This window comes from Mauremys reevesii, linkage group 3 (genome assembly GCF_016161935.1).
Source record: "Mauremys reevesii isolate NIE-2019 linkage group 3, ASM1616193v1, whole genome shotgun sequence".
Lineage (NCBI taxonomy): Eukaryota > Metazoa > Chordata > Testudines > Geoemydidae > Mauremys > Mauremys reevesii.
The window spans coordinates 90,905,394-90,932,782 of NC_052625.1; the positions used below are offsets into that span (position 1 = coordinate 90,905,394).

A 27,389-nucleotide genomic window follows, 5' to 3' on the forward strand; every position below is an offset into this window, starting at 1 on the left:
GATGTACTGGAACTGAGGCATGAAGTATAAAAAGGTGCTGTGCTTGCTTCATCCTCTGATAACGGGAACAGGACGTTCCAGCTTCTGTGCTGGTATTTGCTGACTGCTTGCAATCCATTGTTCCCAGTGTAATGTTACCCATAATCTACAGATTTATATTTTGGTCAAGTTTTTCTTGGTACAAAATGAAAAGGCTGCTAATGCATCCTTTAACAGTACAGCCTTGTTTAGCACATTCTGTTTTATCATGTAGCGATGTAAGGAATCATTGATGTTAAAAAAAAATTAAGTGAGATCCCAGCAGAGCTCTACACTTTATTTTGTTCCGCTTCAAATTACTTTGCTGGAAAATGTAACCATTCTGGCAAGAAGAAATTTCTTACATTTCTCTACACTATATGAATGAGAAATATCCAAACTACCACCTACAAATTAGGTGTTTCCCGACTGGCTGGTGAAAGCCAAAAAATGACAGTGTCCACTGCTAACAGAAATGATCAGTGCCTCCCTCTGAGAAGCAAACCTATCAGTCTTCCTAAAAAATGGAATAATCTGTCTAATTCTTTACAAAAAATATCTGATACCTCCTCAGCAGGACTGGCTGCTGTGAACACATCATCTCTGTGCTCAAATCCCTCCACTTGCTCCAGCCCCACTTCCATTGTCAGATGAAGGCCTTGATCTTCATCTGCAAAGCCATCAACAGGTCAAGATCCAGCTCCATCAGTTCAATCCACAACCTGTCAAAACAGATGCAGCTCTCTGGGACAATGAGCTTTATAAAGCACAGCATCAAATGCATATGAGCTGAGAAATAAAGCTGTGACCGGAATCCCAGGGGAGCCTGCTGAGGTCACTCAATTAAGGGGAACTGCAAAGCATGGGGCAGGCAATCCCCAAAGCTAGTGGATATTCCAATACTTAGATTTACCAAGCCAACACAAAACAGCTTCGGTATACCTTACTGGTTACTCAGCAATCAACAACACAGTTTCCTTAAAGTAACCCAGCCTCAGGCCTACACCTAGTCATCCAAATCAGATATGATGAGGATTAATGAAAATCTTATCTATCATATAAAAGAAAAGTTTCTACCAATCCCAAAGGATCGGACACATTACCTCCCAGGTTAATGAATATTCCAGATCTTACCCAAATACACACTTACAACCAATTCTTATTAACAAAACTAAAATTTATTTAAAAAGAAAAGAGTATGGTTAAAAGATCAATATACATACAGACATGAGTTCAATTCTTGAGGTTCAGATTCATAACAGAGATGGTGAGCTTTGTAGTTGCAAAGAGTTCTTTTAGAATTTAGTCCATAGGTTTTAGTGCAATGTCCAATATCATATTCAGAGTGTTCCAGCATAACTGGGATCTGTGTCTTGCAACTCAAACTTCCCCTGATGAAGCTTAAGCATATCTGAGATGACAGGATCAGAATCCAAGGCTTTTTTATACTGTTTTCTAGCAGCCATACAGTCCTGGGTCAAAAAAAGGCTTTTGATTTAACCTTCTGTTTCCTAAGCACCACCAGTAATTACACAAATTAACATAGGGCAATTTATCCATTAGGCAGTCTATCACAAACTTCAAAGAAGCATATAGACAATGACAATTTCACCCAAGATTCATCTACATGTTAATATTCTCTTTTGATCTCTGAATTAATAGTTATAGTGACAGACAGGAACTGTCTGTTTATATGGCTAACATTTATGAGTACACACAGACAATTAGTACACTTCTATGTTCTAACAATATAGTTTGCATTTCAAAGTTCTAGCCTATCTAACATTGAATGGCCCTAATTACCATTTACTTACCTTTCTAACATGACTTTAAAGGTTGGCTTTGGGTCATTCAAACTCCACCAGAGAGGTCCTTTGGGGCCATCTGCCTGTCCCAAGTCAGGGTAAAGGAGGAGGGTTGGGCGTGGGGCTAGCAACTCCATCCTGTAAAAATCAGCTTGCTACAGAAACGCCAACAATAGAGTTAACAGAGACTTTTAGCCTGGAAAAAGAAGGGTCTTCAACTCGAAGATGCATGACGCTGGGTGGTGAAAGCCGCGAGGAAGCCACTAAGCCGATCACCCTTCTTGCAGCCAGGAGGATTACCATCGGCACATGGAACGTGAGGACCATGTACGAGTCAGGAAAGACGGCGCAGGTTGCAACAGAGATGAGGAGCAACAACCTGACCCTACTAGGCATTAGCAAGACAAGATGGACGCAAGCTGGACAGAGACGACTGTTGACAGGAGAGCTGTTGCTGTATTCAGGACATGAAGAGAGCGATGCACACCACACACAGGGAGTAGGCTTCATGTTGTCCAAGCAGGCACAGAGAGCACTGATTGGTTGGGAGGCACATGGTCCCAGGATCATCACAGCATCCTTCAGAACTAAAATGAAGAGGATTAAGATGAATGTTGTTCAGTGCTACGCTCCAACCAATGACAGTGAAGAGGAGGACAAAGACTACTTTTACAACAGACTCCAGAAAATATTAGAGACTCTCCCAGACAAAGACATTACCATCCTTATGGGAGACTTTAATGCCAAAATTGGACCTGATAACACAGGATACGAACAAGTCATGGGGACCCATGCTCTGGGAGAGATGAGTGAGAATGGAGAGAGATTTGTGGATCTGTGTGCACTTAACAATCTGGTCATAGGAGGCAGCATCTTTCCTCACAAGCGGATCCACAAGAGTACCTGGGTATCGCCAGCAGGCATGACAGAAAACCAGATTGACCATGTCTGCATTAGCAAGAAGTTCAGAAGATCCTTGCAGGATGTTAGAGTTAGAAGAGGAGCAGACGTGGCGTCCGACCATCACTTAGTGGTGGCCAGATTGAAGCTGAAGCTGAAGAAGAACTGGATAGACGCGTCAGACAGAAGAGCGAAGTACAACGTCAACCTTCTGAAGGACCATAAGACCAAGGAAGATTTTGGATTGACGCTGAAGAATAAGTTTTCAGTACTACAGGATCGGTCTGAGGAAGAGGAAGACAGTGTACTCAACAGATGGCAGAAAGTGAGAGACACACTTAGGTCAGCATGCCAGGAAGTGCTTGGAATTAAGAAACACCAGCAGAAAGAGTGGATCACAGCAGAGTCCTTGACAAAGATAGAAGACAGAAAGAAGAAGGAGGCAGCAGTCAACAACAGCAGGACTAGAGCAGCAAAGGCCAAAGCTCAAAAAGAGTATGCTGAAGCCCACAGAGCAGTGAAGAGGAATATTAGGAAGGACAAGAGAGATTATGTGGATGGACTGGCAGCAGAAGCAGAGCAGGCAGCATACAGCGGTAACATGAAACAGCTGTACGATACTACCAAGCGACTGTCTGGAAAGTTCAGCAAGTCAGAACGTCCCGTTAAAGACAAGCAGGGAAAGTCTATAACAGGAATAGAACTACAGATGAACAGATGGGCGGAGCACTTTGAGGAACTCCTGAACAGACCAGCACCACCAAATCCACCAGACATCGACCCAGCCAACGAGGACCTCCCAATCAATTGCGATAAACCAACCAGAGACGAGATCAGAAAAGTCATCACCATGATGAAGAACAGGAAGGCGGCTGGACCTGATGATATCCCAGCAGAGGCCCTGAAAGCAGACCTGGATGCCTCAGTGGAAATGCTGTACCCCCTCTTTGAGAAAATATGGGAAGAAGAAGTGATTCCGGCTGACTGGAAAGAGGGATATCTCATCAAAATCCCCAAGAAAGGAGACCTCAGCAACTGTGCCAACTATAGAGGAATCACACTCCTGTCGGTGCCAGGGAAGGTCTTCAACCGAGTCCTCTTAGAGAGAATGAAGGATGCCGTCGATCCACAGCTACGAGATGAACAGGCAGGTTTCCGGCAGAACAGATCATGCACGGACCAGATAGCAATGCTCCGCATCATAGTCGAGCAGTCTATGGAGTGGAACTCCTTGTTGTACATCAACTTTGTTGACTATGAGAAAGCATTCGATAGCGTGGATCGAGAGACCCTCTGGAAGCTCCTTCGGCACTATGGCATCCCAGCAAAGGTGGTCAACCTGATCAAGAATTCATACGACGGCATACACTGTAGAGTGATCCATGGAGGGCAGCTCACAAACAGCTTCCAGGTGTGAACTGGAGTCAGACAAGGATGCTTGTTGTCACCACTTCTCTTTCTTCTCGTCATCGATTGGATTATGAAGACATCCACTTACAAGTGTAGGAATGGAATCCAATGGTCATTGTGGACCCAGCTTGATGACCTGGACTTTGCCGACGACCTTGCACTCCTTTCGCACAGTAAACAGCAGATGCAAGAGAAGACCAACGTAGTGGCAGCCACGTCATCACAGGTTGGCCTCAACATCCACAAGGACAAGACCAAGATCCTTAGGATCAATTCCATCAGCAACGACCCAGTCACACTGAATGGAAGCCCCCTGGAAGAAGTGCAGTCCTTCACCTACCTAGGTAGCATCATCGACCAGCAGGGTGGCACAGACGCAGACATCAAAGTAAGGATTGGTAAGGCAAGAGCAGCCTTCTTACAGCTCAAGAACATCTGGAGCTCCAGAGAGCTGTCTTTGGCAATAAAGATTCGACTGTTCAACTCCAACGTGAAATCAGTCTTACTGTATGGAGCTGAAACCTGGAGGACAACCAAAACAACCACCAGGAAGATCCAGACCTTCATTAATAGCTGCCTCAGAAGGATTCTCCAGATCCGCTGGCCAGACACCATCAGTAACATCCACCTCTTGGAGAGGACCCATCAACTCCCAGCAGAGGAAGAAATTAGAAGGAGAAGGTGGGGCTGGATAGGACATACATTACGCAAGCAGCCAACCAACATCACCAGACAGGCACTGCAGTGGAACCCCCAAGGCAAGCGGAAAAGAGGCCGCCCAAGAAATACCTGGCGACGCGACCTTCAGGGTGATAGCAAAAAAATGGGCTATACCTGGAACCAGCTAGAGCGAATGGCCCAGGATAGAAGACTATGGAGATCTGTTGTTGGCGGCCCATACCCCGGTTGGGGTGACGGGCATGAATGAATGATTTGGGTCATTCAGCCTGCAAGCTGTTTAATACATGCCAGAAAGGGTTATACTTTGTATAAGATTCATTGCAATTATATAACAGCGGTAGCAATAATGATTTGCATGGTTATATTTTAATTAGACAAAGTCATAAAAGCATTTTGAGTCAGAGGTTCTGCTATGGAATGAGCTTCCAGAGGAGTTTTGTCTAATGTGGAGCCAGATCATCTTCAAGGTGTGCGATAAGACTCTCCTATTTAATAACTGGGATGATTTATAGCAATATAAAGATTATATATATATATTAAACACACTCATAGAGGATAGACACACACCACAAGCAGTGACTCTTATAGCTCAGAATGAGGAAGAGCAGAAGACTCCCTGGAGTCCATTAAGAACCTCATTATACGGTTCTAAAATACTGTATCTCAAAAGTGCTTAGATACTACAGTGATGGGCATGATAAGAAATCCTAAGAAAAATAGAATACCATCAGACACTGGAAAAAAATCAAAATAGTGTATGTTCATCTAGGCACTGTCAACTCTCACTTGTCTACACTTTGAAGTGTCTTCTTTCCTTCCACAGCAGTGATTTCAGATTGTCAGTTTATTTAAACAAAACCATGAGTCTTTAGTCTACCCTTTTAATTTTGTCCATCATCTCTGTTCAGTGTTTATCCCTCCCCATAGTACTTACACACGCAGCCTTACACAGCTGTGTGTTGAAATCAGGAAATCCCCACATGCAGGATAAACAGACCTGGCAAGTGGAAACCTCACTGTTAACGCTGCTCAGTAAAAGTTTGATGGAATAGTTTTCCATTCAAAAATGCAGTTTGGTTGAAATTAAAAACACTTTGAGAAATCCTATCAATTTCTCTAAAATTTCTTTTCTGGGGGAAAAAAATCCAAGCTACCACCTACAAATTAGATCCATTTTGACACTGTCAGAACAAACATTTATTTCCTTTTTGACTTTTCATTTGAGATTGTATTACTTGGTTGTGTATTATAAAATAAGAAAATCAAAAATGAATTGTTTTGACTTTATTTGAACAAAATGTTTTGATCAATCCAAAATGAATGTTTTTTTGGAATTTTCTTTTGTGGAGAATTTCACAATGTTTGGGTTTCATTTTGAATCAGCATGAAAACAAGATTTAGAATCTTGAAATCTTCCACGTAATAAAATGTTCATTCTTAGTACAGCTCTACTCACAGGTGATTAGCCTGTAGAATTGTAGGTTGCCCTGAAAGAAAAATACTAGTACATTTTTTGGTGTTAAATATAAACAAGGATAAAAATATCCAGTTCTCTGTAGACATCCTAAATACCCAATTTGTCCTAAAAAGTGTCACATCAGTAAGGGTAATATACCTTATCTACACAATAGGCATCTAAATAGCAAAGTTTGCATAGTCTTTAGATCTTCTGTGTTTACAAGAGATTATATTAGCCATCTGGAGTTTAATCTGTGTACAATTCCAGTGTAAGAAAGAGATCATGTTATATTGTCAGGACTTCTATTTTCAGCATTTGTTTATATTGTACATTTATGCTTGTGTTAGGAGATTTCATTGTATAGTTGACATAAATAATACCATTTGACATGCATTGCTTTAAGACCGTTGGCTACTTTTAATGTATAGCCATTTAAAAAAAAAACATGATTAAAGGCAGGGACATGGAGATTAAGTTACTCAAAGTGCTGGCAAATGCACTTAACAACAAAAAACATAGGAAATATACCAGCATGATTAAAAGAATCCTCCAGATATAAAGAATGGCATTCAGCTTTAACCACTAGTGCCATTTTGAGATAAATATCAATCCATCACTAAAATTTGGATATCTGGATGTATTCTGTTAGCAATTTCACAGCTGTTAAATCCAAACTCTGGTTAAGAACTGAATTTTGATCCACTCTTATCAGCTCCCCATCTAGTCGTGAGCTATTTCGAAGGACCAGATTTCACTTAGTCCTTACATGATTAGTTGAGGAGGGTACAAGAATCCTTCTCTCCTCCTCAATACCTTGCACAGTGTCTTTAAGGGTCAGGCAGAGCTGCAGTCCTTACTCCTCCAAGCTGTGGAGCATGACCAGCTTGCAGAGAGGAACAAGCCACATCTAGTAAAGGGGTATAGTGACAGGTATTGGAGAGCTCCAGGAAGGGATTCAGCAGTTCTGCACCGCCCCTTACTCCATAGATGAGCTTAATGGGCATAATCTACTACTTAGAAATGAATTTCAAGGACCATGGGTTAACAGGCTTATACACATTCGCCTTACATTGTTTGCTAAGCCCTAAAGACAGTTCTGTCGTCTTTGCTTTTTTTGCAGGTGGCTGCATGCACATGAAATGTCCTCAAGCTCAATGCAGATTTGAGTGGTGCTGGAACTGTGGTTTGGAGTGGAACAGGACCTGCATGGGAGACCACTGGTTTGACTAATAGTTCAGTAGTGCTAAGAACAGCCAACCACTTGATTTTTTTTTTTTTGTCTGGGTCAAATTCTGAACTCTTTGCTTAGGCATAACTCCCATTGGCTTCTAGATCAAGATGTTCAGAATCAGGCCTACTGTTTGTTTTTCCTTGTATATCAGAGCACACCAAAAATTTAGTTCAGGTAATCTTAAGAGTTTTAAACCCACAAAGGCAGGAGAAATTCAGACGGCCAGACTCACTAGTGCTGGCACAGAAGGGGTAAATTCCATCTCCCTGCACCAGGGCACCCTACTGGTATATAAGGCAGGCAACATCACCACCAGCAACTCTCCTTGGGTTTCTGTTCTTTCAGTTATGATCAGGGCTCCATAAATCTCGCTGGCAAAAGCAGCAATGGGGGTATACACTGAATCAGAGATGCCCTTTCTCAGTTAGCACAATCCAATTTGGGGAAAATTCTGGCTCTTTACACCTCCCCTAGTGGAAGGGAGGCTGTGGCAATTTTCTGCCTTAGCAGTCTTCTTCCCTGACATATTATCAGCTGGGACCCTGACTCCGACCGAGAGTCTTAGTAGAAACAGCAGTAGAACAGCATCCTAGTTGTGCCTGTATATTTGAAACATATGTTATGAAAAATCACTCAATATATTCCTTACAGAGTCATATCATATGCAGCTTTTACAGGATTAGTAAAAGATGCAGTTTCAGCCTTAACTGTTTTTGCTGTGGTGGCTGCAAGTTGGAGTAATGGTGTTATGTGAGTGAGATTCTTGAGATTTTGTTTCTTTTGTTTTGCTTACCGCAATAGTTTTGGCATGATATTGGGGCAGCTTCTTGGGGCTTATTATCACAATGGTGGTTCTGTGGAGATTTATTAGGATTTGGGTGTAATTATGAAAATGTGTTCACTGCACAAACAATCAAGGCACCTGCATTCATTTTGGTGAGTTCATGTTAATAGGCATGCACCAGGTATTTGCCACACCTCAAAATTTGAACATCCTTCCTATCTCACCTGCTTTAAACTGTTTTGGTTTGTGGTTTTTTTTTTTTAAACACCAAAAGGCCAGTCATAGGCTATGTAAAGATTTGCACAACTCAAATTACAAAAGAAGAATAAAGCAGTTGAAATTAGTGGACTTTTGTGCTCCTTATTGTACTTCCTGCACTTGAATATAATATAAATGAGTAAAAAGATTTTGGACCTAATCCTTTGCTGGTGTAGATTGTTGATTTATACTAGTTGAGAATCTGGCACTTTGCATAAGAATTTCTTTATTAGAAGAAAATAAATTCCAGAGCTAAGAACTTCATGATCCATGTCTGAATCACGGGATTTTTTTGTTTGTTTGCTTGCTGTATGGCTTATAGGCATCTGAAAGTAAGTGTTACTGTTATCAATCCATGTAGATCCAGGGAGCATGGGTTTCCTACTTGATCATCACTTTGAGGAAACACATGAGAGCATTCAGTCATCTCAGGGGGTCATTACATAAAAAGTATGTGGGGATGATAAAACTGAGTAAATGTAGAGAATAGAAAGAGAGAAAAGGCACAGAGGAGCAGAAAGTGTGAGGAAAGGAAAGAAGAGAAGAGAATGTTTAAGAAAAGAGAGCAAAAGGTTAATTGTTTAAGATCCATTGTCCACCAGGGCTCTGGAGAACTAAAATGTACATGAAACTGGCTGCATTAAAGTTTGGATTGCAGTAGTGTAATGCAGCCTGGCACATTCGAAATGTATCATCTTAATGGGTTATTTTATTATTCAGATCTCTATTCCTTGATTTGATTTCATGCACTAAGGTATACTTTGTAATTTACATGGCCTGTTGTCAACTGGCTAGCGATAATCACACTGCATCCAGCAAAAGTAATTCTTTTTATGCAGTGTGACTTGGGAAGTCATCACTACAGTGCTTAATTTGTGCCAGGGCTGAGCCCCAGCACCTCTAGGTTTGGCAGTTCATAGCCCTGGCACCTCTGGCGTCCGGCTTGACGCGTCAGTTATGAAAGTTTAAAAAAAAAAAAGAAAAGTTGCTTGAGCCCTAGCATCTCTTTCAGTACAAATTCAGCCCTGCGCCGCTATATTTCATATCAACAAATATTTGGATCAAGCTGAGGCCCAACTCTCTTTCCCACATTTACTTAACATATTTCTTACAGAGGAAAGACAACGTGGCTGTAAAGCGAGTTTCACCAGGATAGCACTCTCTCTCAGGGGTTAATGTCTCAGTTATAATGCATCGAAATATGTAATTTTATGGCCCTGAGCCAAATCCTATTGCAGTCAATGGGCTTCGGAGCAGCCTCTATAGTTATTTTTGGGGTCCCAGTAGAGGAAGTTTGAGTAATAAGATTAGAAATATTTCTTCTAGAAACCGACTTGTCAGAGGTTGGAGTTATGAATATTTGCCCAAGATATAACTGGGGGAGAAAGGACGATTAGAGAAAGGGGTACAGGATTTGTGCTGCATCACTTGTTTTCAAGGCCTGACTCTGTAACTGTTCCCCACATGTAACTCTCATTGAAATCAATAAGCCTTATGCACATATCGCAACAGCAGAATTAGGCTCTAGGGACCAAATTCTGCTTGTCTTCCTCACTTGGAGGTTTTTAAGAACAGGTTAGACAAACACCTGTCAGAGATAGTCTAGGTGTACTTAATCTTGGCTCAGTGCAGGGGACTGGACCAGATGACCTCTTGAGTTCCTTTCCAGCCCTACATTACTGTGATTCTCAAGACTACTGTTTCCTTGGCCCTTGGTGGAGTCTGGAACTGAGATGTTTCTGAGGCAGGCTGATTCAGGCAGTGCTTCTGTCCTGATAAGTGTCTCATCTCTCTTGGTCTCTGCCCTGGCATTTTCCATGAAGTCCTTACAGGCAACATACGTGGTCTTATAGGTGCCAGCTTCCTCATTTCCCTGGGCTGCTCGACCCCCATCCTGCCCCAGGCCCTGCCCCCACTCCACCCATTCCCCCAAGGCCCCACTTCCACCCTGCCTCTTCCTGCTTCACCCCTGCCCTGCCTCTTCCCACCCCATTCCGCCCCTTCCCCCAGCATTCCCCCGCCCCGCCTCCTGCACGCTGCTGAACAGCTGATCTACAGCAGGTGGGAAGTGCTGGGAGGGACTGGAGGAGCTGATTGGGGCCCGCCAGCAGGTGAGAGGCATTGGAACGGAGGGGAAGGAGCTGACTGGGGCCAGCCGGTGGACGGGAGGCACTGGGGGGGGAGGAAGAAGAGCTGATCCATGGGGCTGCTGGTGGATGCTGAGCACCCACTATTTTTTTCCATGGGTGCTCCAGACCCGGAGTTGCCGCTTATGCATGGCCTTGTATTAGCAGCAGGCTCAGGATTTTGCCATGGATAAGAGCTCTGGCTGGGCACACTCTTCCCCTTTCAAACTCCCTCTCTGACTTTCCCAAACTTCAGTGCTGCTTTTCCTCAGCCTTTTGTTCCTCATACTCTGGCGGGGGAGTACCTGTTTTCTGATTTATTCAAAAGGTCCCTGGTGACCTTTCCTGGCCTCGATTTTGTATTTTGCAAAGAAATTACTTTTTTGTTGCTCTGGCAATTGGGATCAAAACCATTACTTCAATGAGAAGGCTTTCAGGCCATTTTCCCTTCTGGGGTCCCTGTTGCAAGTGGGACAGGATTTCGATGAGCCTCCTTGACTCTATGGCGCCTTCACTCTACACTGGTTATATGAACCATCTTGAGTGTCAGGACTGAAATACCAAACACCAGGTAGGTTACCCAGAAAATCGCATCTTTAAATATACAGACTTTTGCTAAAACAGACTATTATGTACAGCATTGTTTCCTGAAGTGTGGGTTGTACCCCCAGTAAGGGGGAAGGGAGTCTGGACAGATCTCGTAGTTGTTCTCAAGAGCGGCAGCTTTTATTTTATTTTTTAAAAGTAAGTTTCTATCTGTTATGGTTGCAAATAAAATCTTCAAAACAAGAAGTTCAACTGATGCAGAGAAGCTGCCTGAATTTGCAGAGAGCCTGGAAAAATTACTCCCAGGTGAAAACTTCTCCATTCATTTCAGTGGATGCTTATTCAGATTCCAGGAGGGATACTTTAAAGGTGAGCACTGTTAACTATTTCCTTGCTAATTAAAGCATGAGAGGAAGTATCATATTGTAGATCAACCTTAACATTTTCCACAGTAGGAAAGATGCTAAGAATTATCTGAAGTAGGTGGGGAAGCAGAAGTGATTTCATTTCCCTGAAGGGAGGATTCAGCTTTCAAAAGTTTGGGAACCCTGTTGTAAAGGGATACTGTTAACCTTTGTTTTCCTGACCTGCTGTGAGACCCTCCACTCTCTGCACCTCACTTCCCCATTTGTCAGAGGGGAATAATTATATTACCCGCCCTTTGTAAAGTGCTTTTAAAATCCACAATAAAAATCAATATATATAAATGCCAAATATTTTTTAATTCATTTTCAATATTATTCTAACTCACTAACCTTCTCACCCTTCCAATATTTTCAAATATTTGGAAATCAACTTAAGTGTTTGGGCAAAATTATTTACATGTTATGCGCATTTTTTTAAACATTAAAAGTACAATTCATTACAAATATTATTTTCAGTGAACATATGTTCGATTTGGATTAAAGCTGCAATCACTCATCTTATTTTTGGACTAAGTACTCTTCAGACCTGACACTGCTATTCTGAACCTTGAACATCATTGAAAGGAAATAGAGTGGAGAATTGCGTCTGTCAGATTTTTAGATTTGCTCATAATAACAAAAGTGATTTTTAACAACTATCCATCTGTCTCAGACTTTGTAACAGATCCAGCCAAGGGATCCAATCCAAAGCCCACTGGAGTCAATGAAAAGACTCGTGGCTTCCATGCTGTCAGGACAGAATTTAGGACACTGGCAGGATAGCCTTGGCAATCATGCACTGCTACTTCCAGGGCCGGCTCCAGGCACTAGCTTATCAAGCAGGTGCTTGGAGTGGCCACTCCGGAGCGGGGCGGCACTTTCAGGTATTTGGCGGCAATTCGGCGGAGGGTCCCTCACTCCCGTTCGGAGCGAAGGACCTCCCGCTGAATTGCCACAGACCGTGATTGCGGCTTCTTCTTTTTTTTGGCTGCTTGGGGCGGCAAAACCCCTGGAGCCAGCCCTGGCTACTTCCTATGCACATTTTGTCTCCAGAGCTATCCGTTCTATGCTCTTTACAAGCACTAAGACTTGCTCTCGTAGTGCAGTCTGGATGCAATTTAGTTTGTGTTAAATGGATTATGTACAGGATGGATAATGAAATATTGAATAATTATCCCTATAATAATTCAACCCTACAACAAAGAAAATCTCTGATACTTAATGCCAGTTAATTAGCAATGAAATCTGAAGACTTGGTAGATTAAGAATCCAAAAGCTAGTCTCCTTAAGGACAAAGAATATCTCAGACCTTAGCATAGATAATATTTGGATGCCATGATTTTGACTAAAATTGTTTTTATAAGCAAGGCTGCCTGTGTCACAAATTGCAAAACAAATATATTCCATTTTAACTAGCTGTAAATCTAATGCAATATATTGTACTTTAGAACAATACTGCAGTCATACTGGAAATACTTATTTAATGAAACCAAGGGAATATACTGGAAGTATTCACTTCCACCTGTTAGAAAAGAAAAATCACAATTCTTCTTTGAGTGATTGCTCAGGTGTATTCCACAGTAGGTGTGCATGCTCGCCACGTGCACCGGTGCCGGAAGTTTTTCCCTTAGCAGTACCTGTATGGGGGGAGCGCCGCTGCGACCCCTGAAGTGGCGCCTCTATATCGCACTGTAAGGGGAGCCACGCACTCCCCCCCCCACCCTCAGTTCCTTCTTGCTGCCAGTGAAGGTAGTCGGAACTTCATGCTACAGCCTTGCTGCAGCTTCTCCAGTTAGCCTTAGTAGTACAGTTGTTCCAATAGTTGAATAGTTTCTCAAGTTAGTTGACTGGGCTCAGGGCATGCCCTGTGCCCCAGGCTACAAGTCGTGCGACTCCTGTCGCAGTTCTATGCCAAGAAGCGACCCGCATACTCAGTGTCTCTGCTGCTTGGGCGAAACTCATGTAAGTGAGCGCTGCAGGATCTGTGGATCATTCAAGCCATGGACTAAGAAGGAGAGGGACATTAGACTTTGTGCTTTCCTATTGGAATCAGCGCTGGCCCTGGCACCGGCACACCAAATGGACTCGGCGCCCGGCACTGCATCATCGGTGCAGAGTGAAGTCCCCTCCACTAGCTGGCACTGCTCCCCCTCCAAGAAACAAGGGAAGACTCAGCGACATGAGAGAAGGAAAGCGGTGAGGCCGGACCCGAGCTGGGCAGCCCGCAATCCCCCTCGGGACTCAGGCCTCTGAATCGCATTGAGTGGAGCAGCCCGGTTCCGTCCACGCGTGCCTCCCCTGCGGTGAGAATGCTGTCGACGTCGGAGGCCGCACAGGCTGCGTGTGACATCCTAACCCTCCCGGTACCCAGGGCGCCACCCGAGATGGGCCCCTGATCTTGAGGGAAACCGCCACTGGGAGTACAACAGACCTCCCCGACATGGCATAGTCCCCACTCAGAGGACCGCTCGCTGCCTCGCTCGACACAGTCTTCCCGCAGCTCGCACCAGCCCTCTACTCCCACTCAGGCTGACCAGCTCACCGCCTGCACAGGAACCTCGGGGCTCCTCCACACCTCGCGACCAGGGACACAGGCACCGGGCAGGTGCCACTGACACTCTTCCTGGCGTTGCAGCTACCGTAGCTGATCCCAACGCCACCATCGTCAACGCTCCAACTCGAGTTCCCGCTCTATCAGACATCGCACGCGGGACTCCTCACAGTCCACAGGCACTGGCGCATCATAGCTCCGGCTGCCGGGACGAGTACAGGAACAGCACCTTGGATGGGTATGGATCCTCATTGTCGAGGTCCCGGTCACGCGGAAGGCACCGTCGCAGGTACTGTTACTCTCGCTGCTCCTACAGTATCGTATTGTCGACGGTGACCTCAGCATCGGCACCCAGCCACCCGTCTCCAAGTCGTGTGGCTCAGTGAGAACAAACTGCGCCGCCTGGACCCCAAGTCAGTCAGTGGCACGGCACACCGTTGCAGAGGCAGTGGTGTCAATTGGTACCACGGCCACAGATGCCCGCCCAGGTGAGATCTCACTCAGTGTCTGGAGCGTCCCAGGCTCCTTTGGCCTCCCCTCCTCCTACCGTTGACATCATTGAGTGTTCCACTTGTAGGAGGTTTGCAGGTTCAGGTCATTTGAGCCTTACCTAGGGGTACACAGCGACTCAAAGTCAAAGCCAGGAAGAGAACCATTTTGCCTATTTTGCTGCTCAGACCACTAAACACACTGTTTACATCTAGGACACAAATATTATACAGATTCTATTGTACCTACTACCATATGTGTTTTTAAATTTATTTTTCAATCTGTAAGCCAGAATGTGCTATCTCTGTGTACCAAATTTAGGAGAATATACCTCCCTTTCCTTTACATGTGTTTGTCCATCACCTCCCACTCTGCCTTTCTGTGTATATGTATGCAAGTGTGCCTTTACTAGTCTTGTCAGCTACTTTCAAATTGCAGCTCATCCTGCTTCACTAGATGATATACAGTACCCAGCACATATGGGGCTGGGGAAGATGGATAATACAATTATTTTCTAGTTTTCAAATAAAACTTACAACCTAGATTTCAAATTGACTACACTTTTTTGGTGCCTCTGTTTGTGGGTACCCAACTTTAGACAACTTAAAATGGCCTCAATTTCAGAGGCTGGACATTTAGCTCTTGTGAAAATCAAGTCTCTTAAAAGCCTCTCCACTTAGGCATACAAAGTTGAAGAAATCAAAATAATTTTGTTCCCTTTTAAAAATCTAGGTTTCCGTGTCTGATCAATAGTGATTTTTTTTTATTCCTCTCTGCTGTGAAAGGGAGGAGTACCGAGTTGTGAGTACAGTTTAGGTTCTTAGGTGGGAGATATGGTAAGAACATCCAGTTTTTCATGTCTCCCTCCTAAATCTGTCCAGTATGTAGAGGTTAGTGAAGTGGCACCCATTTACACCGGGTCTGAATTTGTCCATTTGATTCAACAGATTTGAGGAATCATATTGAAATAGTCCTGAAACCCCTAGACTGTGGAATTGCTGTAGAATTGAGTTAGCATTCCCTATCTTGGCTATTTGATGGTACTGTTTTATTTTCCATGTTATTGAGAGATAATGCTACTGAGATCTGTTGCAAGTTATTATCTCTTCCAGTTGGCATTGTTTCCTATGGCAACATCATCTTGTTGTTATGAGTTGGTGTAATGCAGCATGTAAAAAAAAAAAATCACACTCTGGGCTGCCAGCTTGAAAGGTAACTTGTGTCTACACTTCAATATTTTATAAAGCACTCAAACTAACATGCATTTTGATAGCCACGAAATGATCATATGTTACCACTTATATATTCTCAGGCACATTTCTTCTGGCCACTTAAGCCTATTCTTTGTATTCTCATCACAATTTGCCTTTTTTCTCCCCGTCTGCTTTCATTTAATGTTTCTGAAGGGGTTTGGTAAGGGTTTTTTTTTTAAATTCTTCCTGTCACTTTTCTGTATTGTAGAACCCTTAATTCCTCTCCACCCCCATGTGGGCTTTACAATGCTCAGTGAGCCTTGAAGATCCTGCTGTAATATCACCCACTACAATAGACAGAGATGATTCCTCAAAACAAAAATCAGTTTCGACGCAAATCCAGTTAGTCGTGCCAGAATGATACTCCTTCAGAAACACAGGCTTCTGCTACATGAGCTAAAGGACTTCTCTTTAAAGGCCAGTTTGTGAAAACCCTTATTCAGGTGCACTGAGCCTGGGGGAAGTGTGTGGAGCCCCTTACCCTATTTCATGAGGAGCGTTCCCTCAGGACAGCCTTGGGAGCAGAGGGCCCCCCAAGCACGAAGGGAGGCAATAATGCCATGCCACTCACCAACCCTCCTACAGCCCATAAAGTGGGCTGGTCCCATCAGAAAGATCATATTAAAGGCTGAAGCATCTTGTATGGTCCCCTTTCACACTGAGCTACTTAGGAATAGATTGTCTCTCTTTCAGGAATAATTCCTCTGTCACAGGGTGAATTGGTCTTTTAAGAGGGAACTGGTCCAGACCACCAATGTCTCATTAACATCCTGAGTGAGGGCAGCTGGCTTCTCTGAAGAACCTGAGCGGAACAAGAAATGGGAGGGGGAAGTTGTAGCTGGGTTGAGGAAGCAGTTGTAGGTGAGTGCTGCAGGGAATAAGGGGACTGTTTGGATTATAATGCAATTCTAGGAAGGAGGTCTGGGGACTCCTAGTCCAAGGAAAGAGAGAGATTGAACTGAACCCAGCTCTGGGAAGGAGAGCTTGGGGCTCCTGATTGAAGGAGACAGAAATGTTTGATGACCAGCGGGGTAAAGTACATATAGACTAAACAAATTGAATCCCTCTCCAGAAGGGGAATGTTTTAAAATGATATATACTGGGTAATGAGTTTGAGGAGCTTTGTCAGAGAGGAAAACTAAGGTAGGTTGCTGCAGAGCCACCCCAGGCCATGAGGGGTGCCTGGGAAATGGCCACCCATTAACAGCCTCAGTGGGATGCCCAGGAGATGGAGCAATTTCACAGCTGCCCTACTTGGGCCAGTAGCTAAATATCATCATTTGGCCTTTTCCTTTTGGTGGTAGTAAGTCTTTCCCCCTCTGTTTTTTGGGCCAGCATTTAGAGAGTAAAATCACATATTCAAAGTCAGTGTTTTTGGCATAATCTGTATTATGTACAAAGTCAGTTCATTACAGCACTGTCTGTGAGGAAGCGAAGAAACAAGTGAAAGACAGGATGAATAAAGGGTGACCCAATGGCCCCTCTGTATTCGTCTCCTATTCTGGGAGCATAAAGCTGTCTTCTCAATTTAGTGACTCCTGTTCTTAATTTTTCATTAGAGCCTAAGCTATGGGGAAGGAGGAAGTAGAAAATCACAAGAGGACAGAAAGAAGAAGACAGGAAAGATCTAGGGAAATAAAAGGCTAAAAAAAACAAAAACTCTCACTTGATAGAGAATCTCCAGAGAAGTCTCTCAGAAATCATCAAAGCAAATGAAAGCACAATCTTGCAGGCCCTCAGCTTCCAGAGAGGAAATGGCTTTGCAGATCAGACCCCTCACCTCTTTTTCTTTAGCAGCATGGCTTTGACCTGATCTGGCTGGTCTTGTTTTTAGGTAAGTGCTAGACTGGTATTGCAGCTTCTTCACAGCCTACCATGCAACCAGACCTCTCATTGCCTTTTTTCTGCTATTTTTTTCCTGCCACCTTCCCTCCCTGCTCCTGACCATAGCTGAATGTGACTGTCCGCTAGGATTGTGGGATCCCTTGTTTCCTACTCCTTTCCCTTTACACTGTATGAGGCATGGATTTCCTTCCATCACTCTTTCTGAGGTCATATGTTGTTTTATTATTTTATTAGCAATTCTTCTCTTTTAATTTGTTTTTTTTATTTTTTTATTGTATTCATGTCCTTTTTAAAAAAATAATGAAGAAATGATTCTTCTTCGAGTGATTGCTCCAATGCATTCCAGTTAGGGCTTCTCCGAACTTTGGGCGCCCCTGGAGTGGCGCCGCTATGGCGCTAAATATATACCCCAGCCGGCCCGTCCGCTCCTCAGTTCCTTCTTGGAACTGTGGAGTGCTCTCTGCCCTCCACCACCCTAGCCTTCACTCTTCGTTTTTTGTATATATATAGTTAGTTGTATAGTTAGTGTTTCAGTTCTTATAGTTGTCTTAGTGTAGTTGTTCTAGATAGTAGTTGGTTAAGGGGGGCTTCCCCCCCCTTTTCCCTCCCCGGTGCGGGCTCATGCCCAGGGCACCGGGCTTCAAGCCCTGCGCTGTGTGCCAAAAGCCTATGCCCGTTGGAGATCCACACGACGCTTGCCTCCGTTGCCTCGGAGAAGGACATCGCACCGACAAGTGCGTTATCTGTTCTGCTTTTAAGCCACGGACACGCAAAGAACGGGACCACAGGCTTAAGCAGATACTTATGGCCAACCGGCGGCACCAGCGACGCCGCACCGAGGACCTCCTCGGTTCAGAGCGCACCAGCGGCACCACCGCTCACTCGCCGGCGAGCGCCAAAGCCATAGCTAAGTCCCGTGCTGAGGACTCAGCTAAAGTGCTTGTGCCGCCTGCGCCCCAGTGGTGACAAGGCAGACACTGGGCCGTTGACTCCGCCAGGTCCGTCGAGTCCCCGGTGCCGTCGGAGTTGAGCCAAGGCTGCCCGAGCTAATTCAGCTCAGAGGCACCGAGCCTCCGGCCCCGGCACCGCCGGTGCGGGCTGTTCCGTCGGCTGGAAAACCGGCGAGGATGGTCCGACCTCCATCTGTGGACCACCGCACGGTCGACGCGCTCTAGGACGGTCGAGATCTCGGCACCGCTCCCCATCGCGTACCGCTCGCCATCTACCGATCGTCATCCGGTACGGTCGCACTCCCGCACCGGTCAAGGTCGATCACGCACCGTTCCCGGAACTCCCGCAGCCGCTCCCGGCACCGCAGGTCCGGCTCCCGGTCGAGCTCCCGGAACCGGTCGAGCTCCGGCACTGGCCGTTGGTCGAGGTCTCCTCCCGGTACCGGACGGACGGACACGGGCCTCCAGACCATCCGCAGTATTCCGCAAGCCTCGGCCGGGCTCCGCCCCACCCTGGCCTCGCCTCTGGCGCGACGGCACCGCTCATTGCCGCCAACCCGACCATCCGCAAGGTGCTCAGCAGTGGGGATTCTGGGTGCCCTGGGGTCATCACGAGCGCAAGGCATTCCGCTTCCCCACGGGACATCGCCGCGGGCGCAGGGTGCCCGGCGTCGATCAGTCGCCTCACCTCCCGCGAGCCCTCGATGCCGCGGGACCACCAGGCCCCCGTCCAGCCTGGCCTAGCTGAGGCCTCTGACGGCCCCTCCAGTGGAGGCCATCGGCCAAGCAATGTCGTGGCTGGGACTTCTGCTAAAGACCCGCCCCATTGACCTCAAGGCCCACCAGGAACTACTCCGTCCGGGTGGCGACGGCCATGGGCCTTCCGGTGGCAGAAGTCCAGGAGGATGAGGACCCCATAACTAATGTGGTCGGTTCGACACTCCAGTGCGCGTGGCACTGCCTTTGTGAAGACCATACAAAACGCTCTGGCAAACACCGCGTCCATCCCCACTGCGCGGTAGAGCGGAAGTACTCAGCCCCCTACGGGCTATGAGTACTTATACAACCCCGGACCAGTCTGTGAATGGCAGGATGGACCTGCTAGGCCGTAAAGTCGCGCGGGCGGCCTGCAGATGCGCATAGCTAACCAAATGGTCCTCCTGGCCAGGTATGTGTTTGACATCTTGACATCCCTGGCAAAATACACCGAACTTCTGCCTACAACTTCCCGCCAGGAGTTCTCAGCGATGCTCGAGGAGGAAAGACGTCCTCACGCGCGGACTCGGGCGCGGACAATAGCGACAGGGGTGACGATGCGTCGCATCTCATGGCTGCAATCCTCTACGCTCCCACAAGAGGTGCAGTACACGCTGCAGGACCTGCCATTTGACACGCAAGGCCTATTCTCCGAAAAGACCGATTCGCGGATACAGACCTTGAAAGATGGGCGACGCCATACGAACTCTTGGCATGCACACGCCCGCAACGCAGGTCTTTCCGCAACAGGCCCTCGGTCCTTCCCGCAGCAGCGTTACCGTCCTAGACGTCAGGGACAAAATCACGGGTAACACGAACCAGTCCCAGGCCTCTTCCAAGGGCCCGCAAGGGTCCAAGCAGGCGATGGCCCATCACTCTCCATCTCGGATCCTCCCGTTTGTTTTCCAACCGCCTCTCCTATTTTGGTCCCGAATAACATCGGACAGCTGGGTTCTTCAGACTGTCCAGTCGGGATACCGTCTACAATTTGTTTCGCCCCTCCTTCCCACCCACCCTCCCTGTCCCTCTTCAGGGACCCATCTAGCAAGTCCTCCTGCAAGAGGTCCAGACTCTACTGAGCGTGGGTGCCATAGAGGTAGTGCCTCCAGACAGACGGGGCAGGGGATTCTATTCCCGTTATTTCCTTATCCCCAAGGCGAAAGGAGGGTTACGTCCTATTCTGGACCTTCGCGAGCTGAACAAATACCTGCTCAAGCCCAAATTTCGCATGGTCACCTTGGGGACCATCATTCCCTCTCTGGATCCGGGAGATTGGTTTGCCGCCCTCGACATGAAGGACGCTTACTTCCATGCCACAGGCGCGGTTTCTAGTCAACAAAGACCACTACCAGTTCGCCGTGTTACCTTCGGACTTGCCACGGCACCGAGGGTGTTTACAAAGTGCATGGCAGTGGTAGCAGCAGGGCGCCAGATCCATGTCTACCCCTATCTGGACGACTGGTTGATTCGGGGGCAGTCGCAGGGGCTAGTACAGCGACAGGTGGCGGAAATCCTGTCCCTCTTTCAACACCTCGGACTGCTTGTCAATGCCGAGAAGTCTACCCTGCTCCCAACACAGCGGGTGGAATTCATTGGCGCGATCCTCGACTCCTCGGTGGGCCGCGCCTGCCTGCCGCGGTCTCGGCACCTGACAATGGTCTCCCTCATCAGGGAGCTGGTCAACTTTCCGACCACGACGGTGCGGTCATGCCTCCGCCCCCTCGGTCACATGGCATCGTGTACATATGTCACCGCGACTCCACCTCCGTCCGTTCCAGTCGTGGCTGGCATGCGACCACATCGACATGGTGGTCACGGTCACGAGACCGACCCTCGAGTCCCTCCGCTGGTGGCTCGACCCAGAGATAGTCTGCGCTGGAGTACCGTTCCACCCTCCTCATCCGTCCGCGACGCTGACCACGGACGCCTCGGCACTCGGTTGGGGGGCTCACCTGGGGGACCTTCACACGCAAGGCCTCTGGTCGCCCCAGGAGCTCGCTCTCCACATCAATGTCCGCGAGCTCCGGGCGATCCGTTTTGCATGTCACGCCTTTCGGACCAACCTGCAAGGCCGCTGGGTGACAGTATTCACGGACAACACAACAGCTCTAGCCTATGTGAACAAGCAGGGCGGAGCTCGCTCGTCCCCCCTCTGCAAGGAGGCGATCCTCCTCTGGGACTTCTGCGTGACCCACTCCATTCACCTGGGCGTCCTTTCTTCCGGGAGTGCAGAACACGCTAGCCGACCGCCTCAGCAGGTCGTTTCTCCCACGAGTGGTCCCTCCGTCCCGACGTGGTACACACGATTTTCCAGAGGTGGGGGTTTCCCCGGGTCGACCTCTTCGCCTCCAGGGCGAACAGGAAGTGTCTCCAGTTCTGCTCGTTCCGAGGGCACTCGCCGGGATCTCTGTCCGACGCCTTCCTCTATCCGTGGCAGACTCACCTCCTCTATGCCTTCCCTCCGTTTCCGCTAGTGCACAGAGTGCTCCAGAAGCTTCGGAGGGATCGAGCCACCATGATACTCGTGGCTCCGGCCTGGCCGCGGCAGCATTGGTACACCCTGCTGCTCGAGCTCTCCGTTCGGGAGCCCATCACCCTCCCATTGTGGCCGGACCTCATCACACAGGACTTCGGCAGACTCCTCCACCCCAATCTGCAATCTCTCCATCTTACAGCCTGGTTCCTGCGTGGTTGACCCACGCAGAGAGGGGATGTTCGGCAGCCGTACAGCAGGTCCTGCTTGAAAGTAGAAAGCCTTCTACCCGTACTACATACATGGCAAAATGGAAGAGGTTCGCGCTCTGGTGTGACCAGCAGGGGCTCAACCCTTTCGTGGTACCCATCGCTACCATCCTGGACTACCTATGGTACCTTAAGGAGCAGGGTCTGGCGGTTTCCTCTTTGAGAGTCCACTCGCCGCGTGTCCGCCTTCGGAGGGTCGGACCATCTTTGCCAATCCGATGGTCTCCCGCTTCCTGAAGGGCCTCGACCGCTTGTACCCGCCGGTGCGTCGCCCTGCCCCGACCTGGGACCTGAACCTCGTCCTGGCCAGACTCACGGGTCCTCCATTCGAGCCGATGGCCACGTGTTCTCTCCTCTACCTCTCCTATAAGACGGCCTTCCTGGTTGCCATAACATCGGCAAGGAGAGTCTCGGAGCTACGAGCATTGACGGTGGGCCCTCCCTATACCGTCTTCCACGCGGATAAGGTGCAGCTTCGCCCTCACCCGGCCTTCCTACCAAAGGTGGTCTCGGCCTTCCACCTTAATCAAGACATCTTCCTCCCGGTCTTCTTCCGCCCCACGCCGCCCGGAGCAACAGCTCCACACCCTCGGCGTCCGTAGGGCGCTGGCGTTTACATCGACCGGACAAGGCCTTTACCCAGCTCTTCATCGCAGTCGCTGATCGCATGAAAGGCGAGCCAGTCTCTACCCAACGCATTGCCTCCTGGGTGACCCAATGCATCCGGTCATGCTACGAGCTAGCTCACGTGACTCCATGCCGACTCACCGCTCACTCTACGAGAGCGCAAGCCTCGTCCGCCGCCTTCCTGAGCCATGTCCCCATCCAGGACATCTGCAGAGCGGCTACCTGGTCTTCGGTCCACACCTTCGCCTCCCACTTGGTGCAGCAGTCTAGAGACGACGCAGCCTTCGGCTCCGCGGTTTTACACTCCGCAACGTCTCACTCCGACCCCACCGCCTAAGGTAAGGCTTGGGATTCACCTAACTGGAATGCATTGGAGCAATCACTCGAAGAAGAAAAGACGGTTACTCACCTGTAGTAACTGGTGTTCTTCGAGATGTGTTGCTCCAATCCATTCCAGACCCGCCCTCCTTCCCCACTGTCGGAGTAGCCGGCAAGAAGGAACTGAGGAGCGGACGGGCCGGCTGGGGTATATATTTAGCGCCATAGCGGCGCCACTCCAGGGGGCGCCCAGCCCGCCGGGTTGCTAGGGAAAAAGTTCCACCTAACTGGAATGGATTGGAGCAACACATCTCGAAGAACACCAGTTACTACAGGTGAGTAACCGTCTTTTCTCCACCAGAAAATAAAATATGCAATAGGACATCACCTACCTTATGCTTAGGCTTTTGTCACCAGAGAGCCAGAGTAATTCACATACATTTAATGAAACTACCCTCATGACGCTTCTTGGAAGTAGCAAAGTACTGCTAATCTCTCGGTGTCTCAGCTCCCCATCTGTAAAATGAGGATAAGGATGGGATTTTCAAAGGCATTCAGCTTTGTAACCTAACTTGGCTACCGTTGAAGTCTATGGGAATTTTACCATTTACTTCAATGGGAGAAAAGTTGGGCCAATTATGAGCATTTTTGAAAATCCCACCTAGCTCTACACAGGAAGTCTCTGGCAGAGCAGGAACTCCCAGTTTCCTGCATCTCAGTTTGATGCTTTGCCCACAAGACCAGGGGTGGCTTCAGGCCCCAGCACGCCAAGCGTGTGCTTGGGGCGGCATGCCGCGGGGGGCGCTCTGCCGGTCGCCGAGAGGGCGGCAGGCGGCTCCAGTGGACGTCCCGCAGACGTGCCTGCGGATGCTCAACCGAAGCCGCGGGACCAGCAGACCCTCCGCAGATACATCTGCGGGAGGTCCACCGGAGCCGCGGGACCGGCGACCGGCAGAGCGCCCCCCCGCGGCGTGCCGCCCTGCTTGGGGTGGCGAAATGGCTAGAGCTGCCCCTGCACAAGACCATCTTTTCCCTCTCTCATTTTCAATTACACTATGACATACCATTGACTAATATGAGTGCACCTGTAACAGGCGGGTCCGGGGCTCAACCCTCTGAGGGGAGGAGGGGAGCCACACCGGCCCGCTGGTCTCACGGGGGTTCTGTCCTGTCCCTTTAAGGCTAGGTGACCAAGACAGTCAGTTGGGGCTCAGGCCTTTTTCTGTAAGGCAGAGCTGCAAACAGTATCAACAGTCTAGAAAAGGCCCCGGCCCTCTGGTGCAGGGGCTGGGCTGCAAACAGTACAAGGAGAGCTCAGGCCTGTGGCGGCAGGCTGAACAATGAACAGTACAGGAGCTCAGGCCTGTGGCGGCAGGCGGAGCAGTAAACAGTACAGGAGCTCAGGCCTCTTGCGGCAGGCTGAGCAATAGGGTGAGGGGGATAACTGCCACCCGTGAGTGGGGTGGCAGGGGGGACACAGGCCCACCCACTCCACTGTGTCCCGGCCCGGGGCCCTAGGCGGTCAGTGGGGATCCTGACCGCAACACACTGACATGGGCTCGGTCTGGTCAGCAGCCTGACTGAGGTCGGCTGCCCCCGGGCCACTTCCAATATCCCCCTCCTGTCCTACCTGGTCCACGGCGTCTGGTCCCGGGAAGTCCCACTGCATGGGTTCCTCCCAACCCGGGCTGGGGGGTAGATCGGGTAGTTCCCCGGGGAAGTCCGGCCAATCGTGCTCTGGGGGTTCCTCGGGGTAACAGCACGGTAGCGGGGAAGCTCCTACTGGCTCCTCGTCGTAGGTGGCGCGGGGAAGCTCCAGCAGGTCTTCCCAGTAGCGGGGTAGGGTGCTCTCCGGCCAGTCCAGGCAGCTGCCCGGGGCTCCAGCGGTTCCTCCGTCAGGAGCTCCCTCAGACAGGTCTGCTCTCCCCAGTGGCTGGGCACTGACTGGGCTGGAAGGCCCGGCTTTTATCCTTCCGGGTCGCCGTCTGACCCTCTGAGGGGCGGGCTCACCACGCTGTAGCCCCGCCCCTTCCTGTGTCCGGGGCTCAACCCTCTGAGGGGAGGAGGAGGAGAGCCACACCGGCCCGCTACAGCACCATTGAAAGACTTCCTAATTTACATACAACTGACAGTGTGTACCCTTTTATTCCTGTTCTGACTTGGTACCTGTTTATATTGTCTCCGTGGTTAAAAGCTGTGCCGCATATTCTGAAGTTCTTATCCCCTTTAGCTTAAGTTATGAGTGAGGAATTCAGGCTATTTCTGTATATTTTTAAAATGTAAAACAGCAGAACACAAACAGCAATAGAATTCAGACACCTTTTATACTGTGTCCAAAAGAGGTTATTATATAGAACAGAAGCACAGGTCTCGGTAATAGGTTGCTTTTGTCTAAAACCCCAGACTAATTTAAACCAGGAAGAATTCTGAACTATTTTCTTCCCAAGGCAAGGAGATCATGATGTGATAAATGAATCTGGAAAATCAGCTCATAAAATTATATCCAAAGTTCAAGTGTTGAAAAGACATCCCAGCCACCCACATCAAAATTTTTGCTGCGTTCACTGTCACAATATGTAATAGACTTCATTTGCTGCCCAAAGGCAAAAAAGACTGTGGTACATAAATTAAAATTAGTTAATTGATCAGGGATGAAACTATTTTGATCTGAGTTGGCAAATTCTAGCAATGACCTTACTAAATCTAAATCTTAATCTTTGCCAAAATGTTAGTGTCAGGATTCATTTAGCAATGATAAGGGCATGCATAAGCTGCAATCACTGGGGTCTTTATAATATTTCAAAAGTACAGAGATCAAAGCTGTTTTTAATTATTCAGGTCAGGGGATTTTATGGAAAGCAAATACAGCTTTCAAAATGGGATCAGCAATAAGCCCTCTTATGGAAAGACATCTTCCACTGTAGTAGCAGTGTCTAAATATTATGTACCCCAGAGAAAAGAGATGACATTTACAATGCATATGGATCAAAACGAGGTGGTGTTTCATTTTGATTCTTCTTTGTGTGAACTCTGTGGTAGCTTTCTTTAAATAAAAATATAAAGGCAGCTCTACACTAGAAAAGGTTTGTCCTTATAGCTATTCTGTTATAGCTATGCTGACAAACACTCTCACTATAGATGCAGTTGCCAGTTAATACCAGCAAATAAATGCTTTTGCTGGTATCACTGATACCCATTCGTAGAGCTTGCTAACCTGTTTCTGCAGCCCAGGAAAGCCTCACTGCTATGCCCAAGTCTCTTTTGGGGCACAGTTCTATTCTTCAACATAACACTTGTGAAAAATATCAAACAAAAAGCAGTTCCTCTGCTCACCTTAGGCCACAGCTCCTGGAGTCTTTTCCTCTTGTCTCTCAGTGCTGAAAGAGGATACCCCTTTGCCTTCAATCCCTTGGCTTCAGGGCCTACTGCAGGACTAAAAATAGCAGTGTGAAAACAGATTGACAGAGCCAGAAGAGTACCCAGAAGCCACCTATACAGGACAGGCCCAACAAAAAAAAATAACAGAACGCCACTATCCATCACCTACAGCCCCCAACTAAAACCTTTCCAGCGCATCATCAAAGATCTACAACCTATCTTTGGGCTTGGCTACACTTACAAGTTGCAGCGCTGGGAGTTACAGCGCTGCTCATGCAGCTGTGTAAGGGCCAGCGCTGGAGTGTGGCCACACTGACAGCTACCAGCGCTGCAGTGTGGCCACACTTGCAGCACTTTCCAGCGCTGTATTGAGAGGTGCATTGTGGGCAGCTATCCCACAGAACACCTCGTCCCGTTTTGGCGCCGTTTTGGCGCTGAGTATTGTGGGAAGGGGAAGGAAGTGTGCGGGTCATTCCGCTTCCTGTTTGCCAGCGCCCCGTGGTGCATCGCTTCACATCCCAGCATTCATTCCGGCAGCATTTGGCGCCATTGTGAGTGTCTTTCTGTTACTCTCTGTGAATCGCGATTTCTGTGGCAAATGGAGCCCGATCTGCTGAGGACTCTGCTGATGAGTGTCACCAGCACAACACGTTTGGCAGTCGAGCTATTCCTTCAGCTCCAAAGTGACAGTGAGGAGTCCGACGATGATATCAATATGGATTTGTCTGCCGCGTGTGACACTACAGTGCTTGCGGCATTCACGGAAATGCTCAGCACCGTTGAACGCCGCTTTTGGGCTCGGGAAACAAGCACTGAGTGGTGGGATCACATCGTCATGGAAGTCTGGGATGACGAGCA

At 48.0% G+C, this 27,389-nt stretch overlaps 1 protein-coding gene and 1 long non-coding RNA gene across 5 annotated transcripts in view; one reads left to right on the forward strand and one right to left on the reverse strand.

Moving 5' to 3' along the window:
• PRKN (parkin RBR E3 ubiquitin protein ligase) overlaps positions 1–8,696 on the forward strand; it is a 1,176,340-nt gene extending 1,167,644 nt beyond the window's left edge. For all 4 annotated transcript variants that reach the window (XM_039529610.1, XM_039529609.1, XM_039529611.1 and 1 more), the window contains one exon: positions 7,394–8,696. In XM_039529610.1, the coding sequence (XP_039385544.1) occupies positions 7,394–7,503 (110 nt within the window). In that variant the 3' untranslated portion in view covers positions 7,504–8,696. The remainder of the gene's footprint in view (positions 1–7,393) is intronic.
• The window catches only part of LOC120400714, a 30,963-nt gene extending 4,385 nt beyond the window's left edge, over positions 1–26,578 (reverse strand). Inside the window, exons 1-2 of the long non-coding RNA XR_005596020.1 lie at positions 26,487–26,578; positions 585–740 (exon numbers count right to left, since the gene is read on the reverse strand). This is a non-coding gene — a long non-coding RNA (uncharacterized LOC120400714). The remainder of the gene's footprint in view (positions 1–584; positions 741–26,486) is intronic.
• Positions 26,579–27,389: the final 811 nt, after the last annotated feature.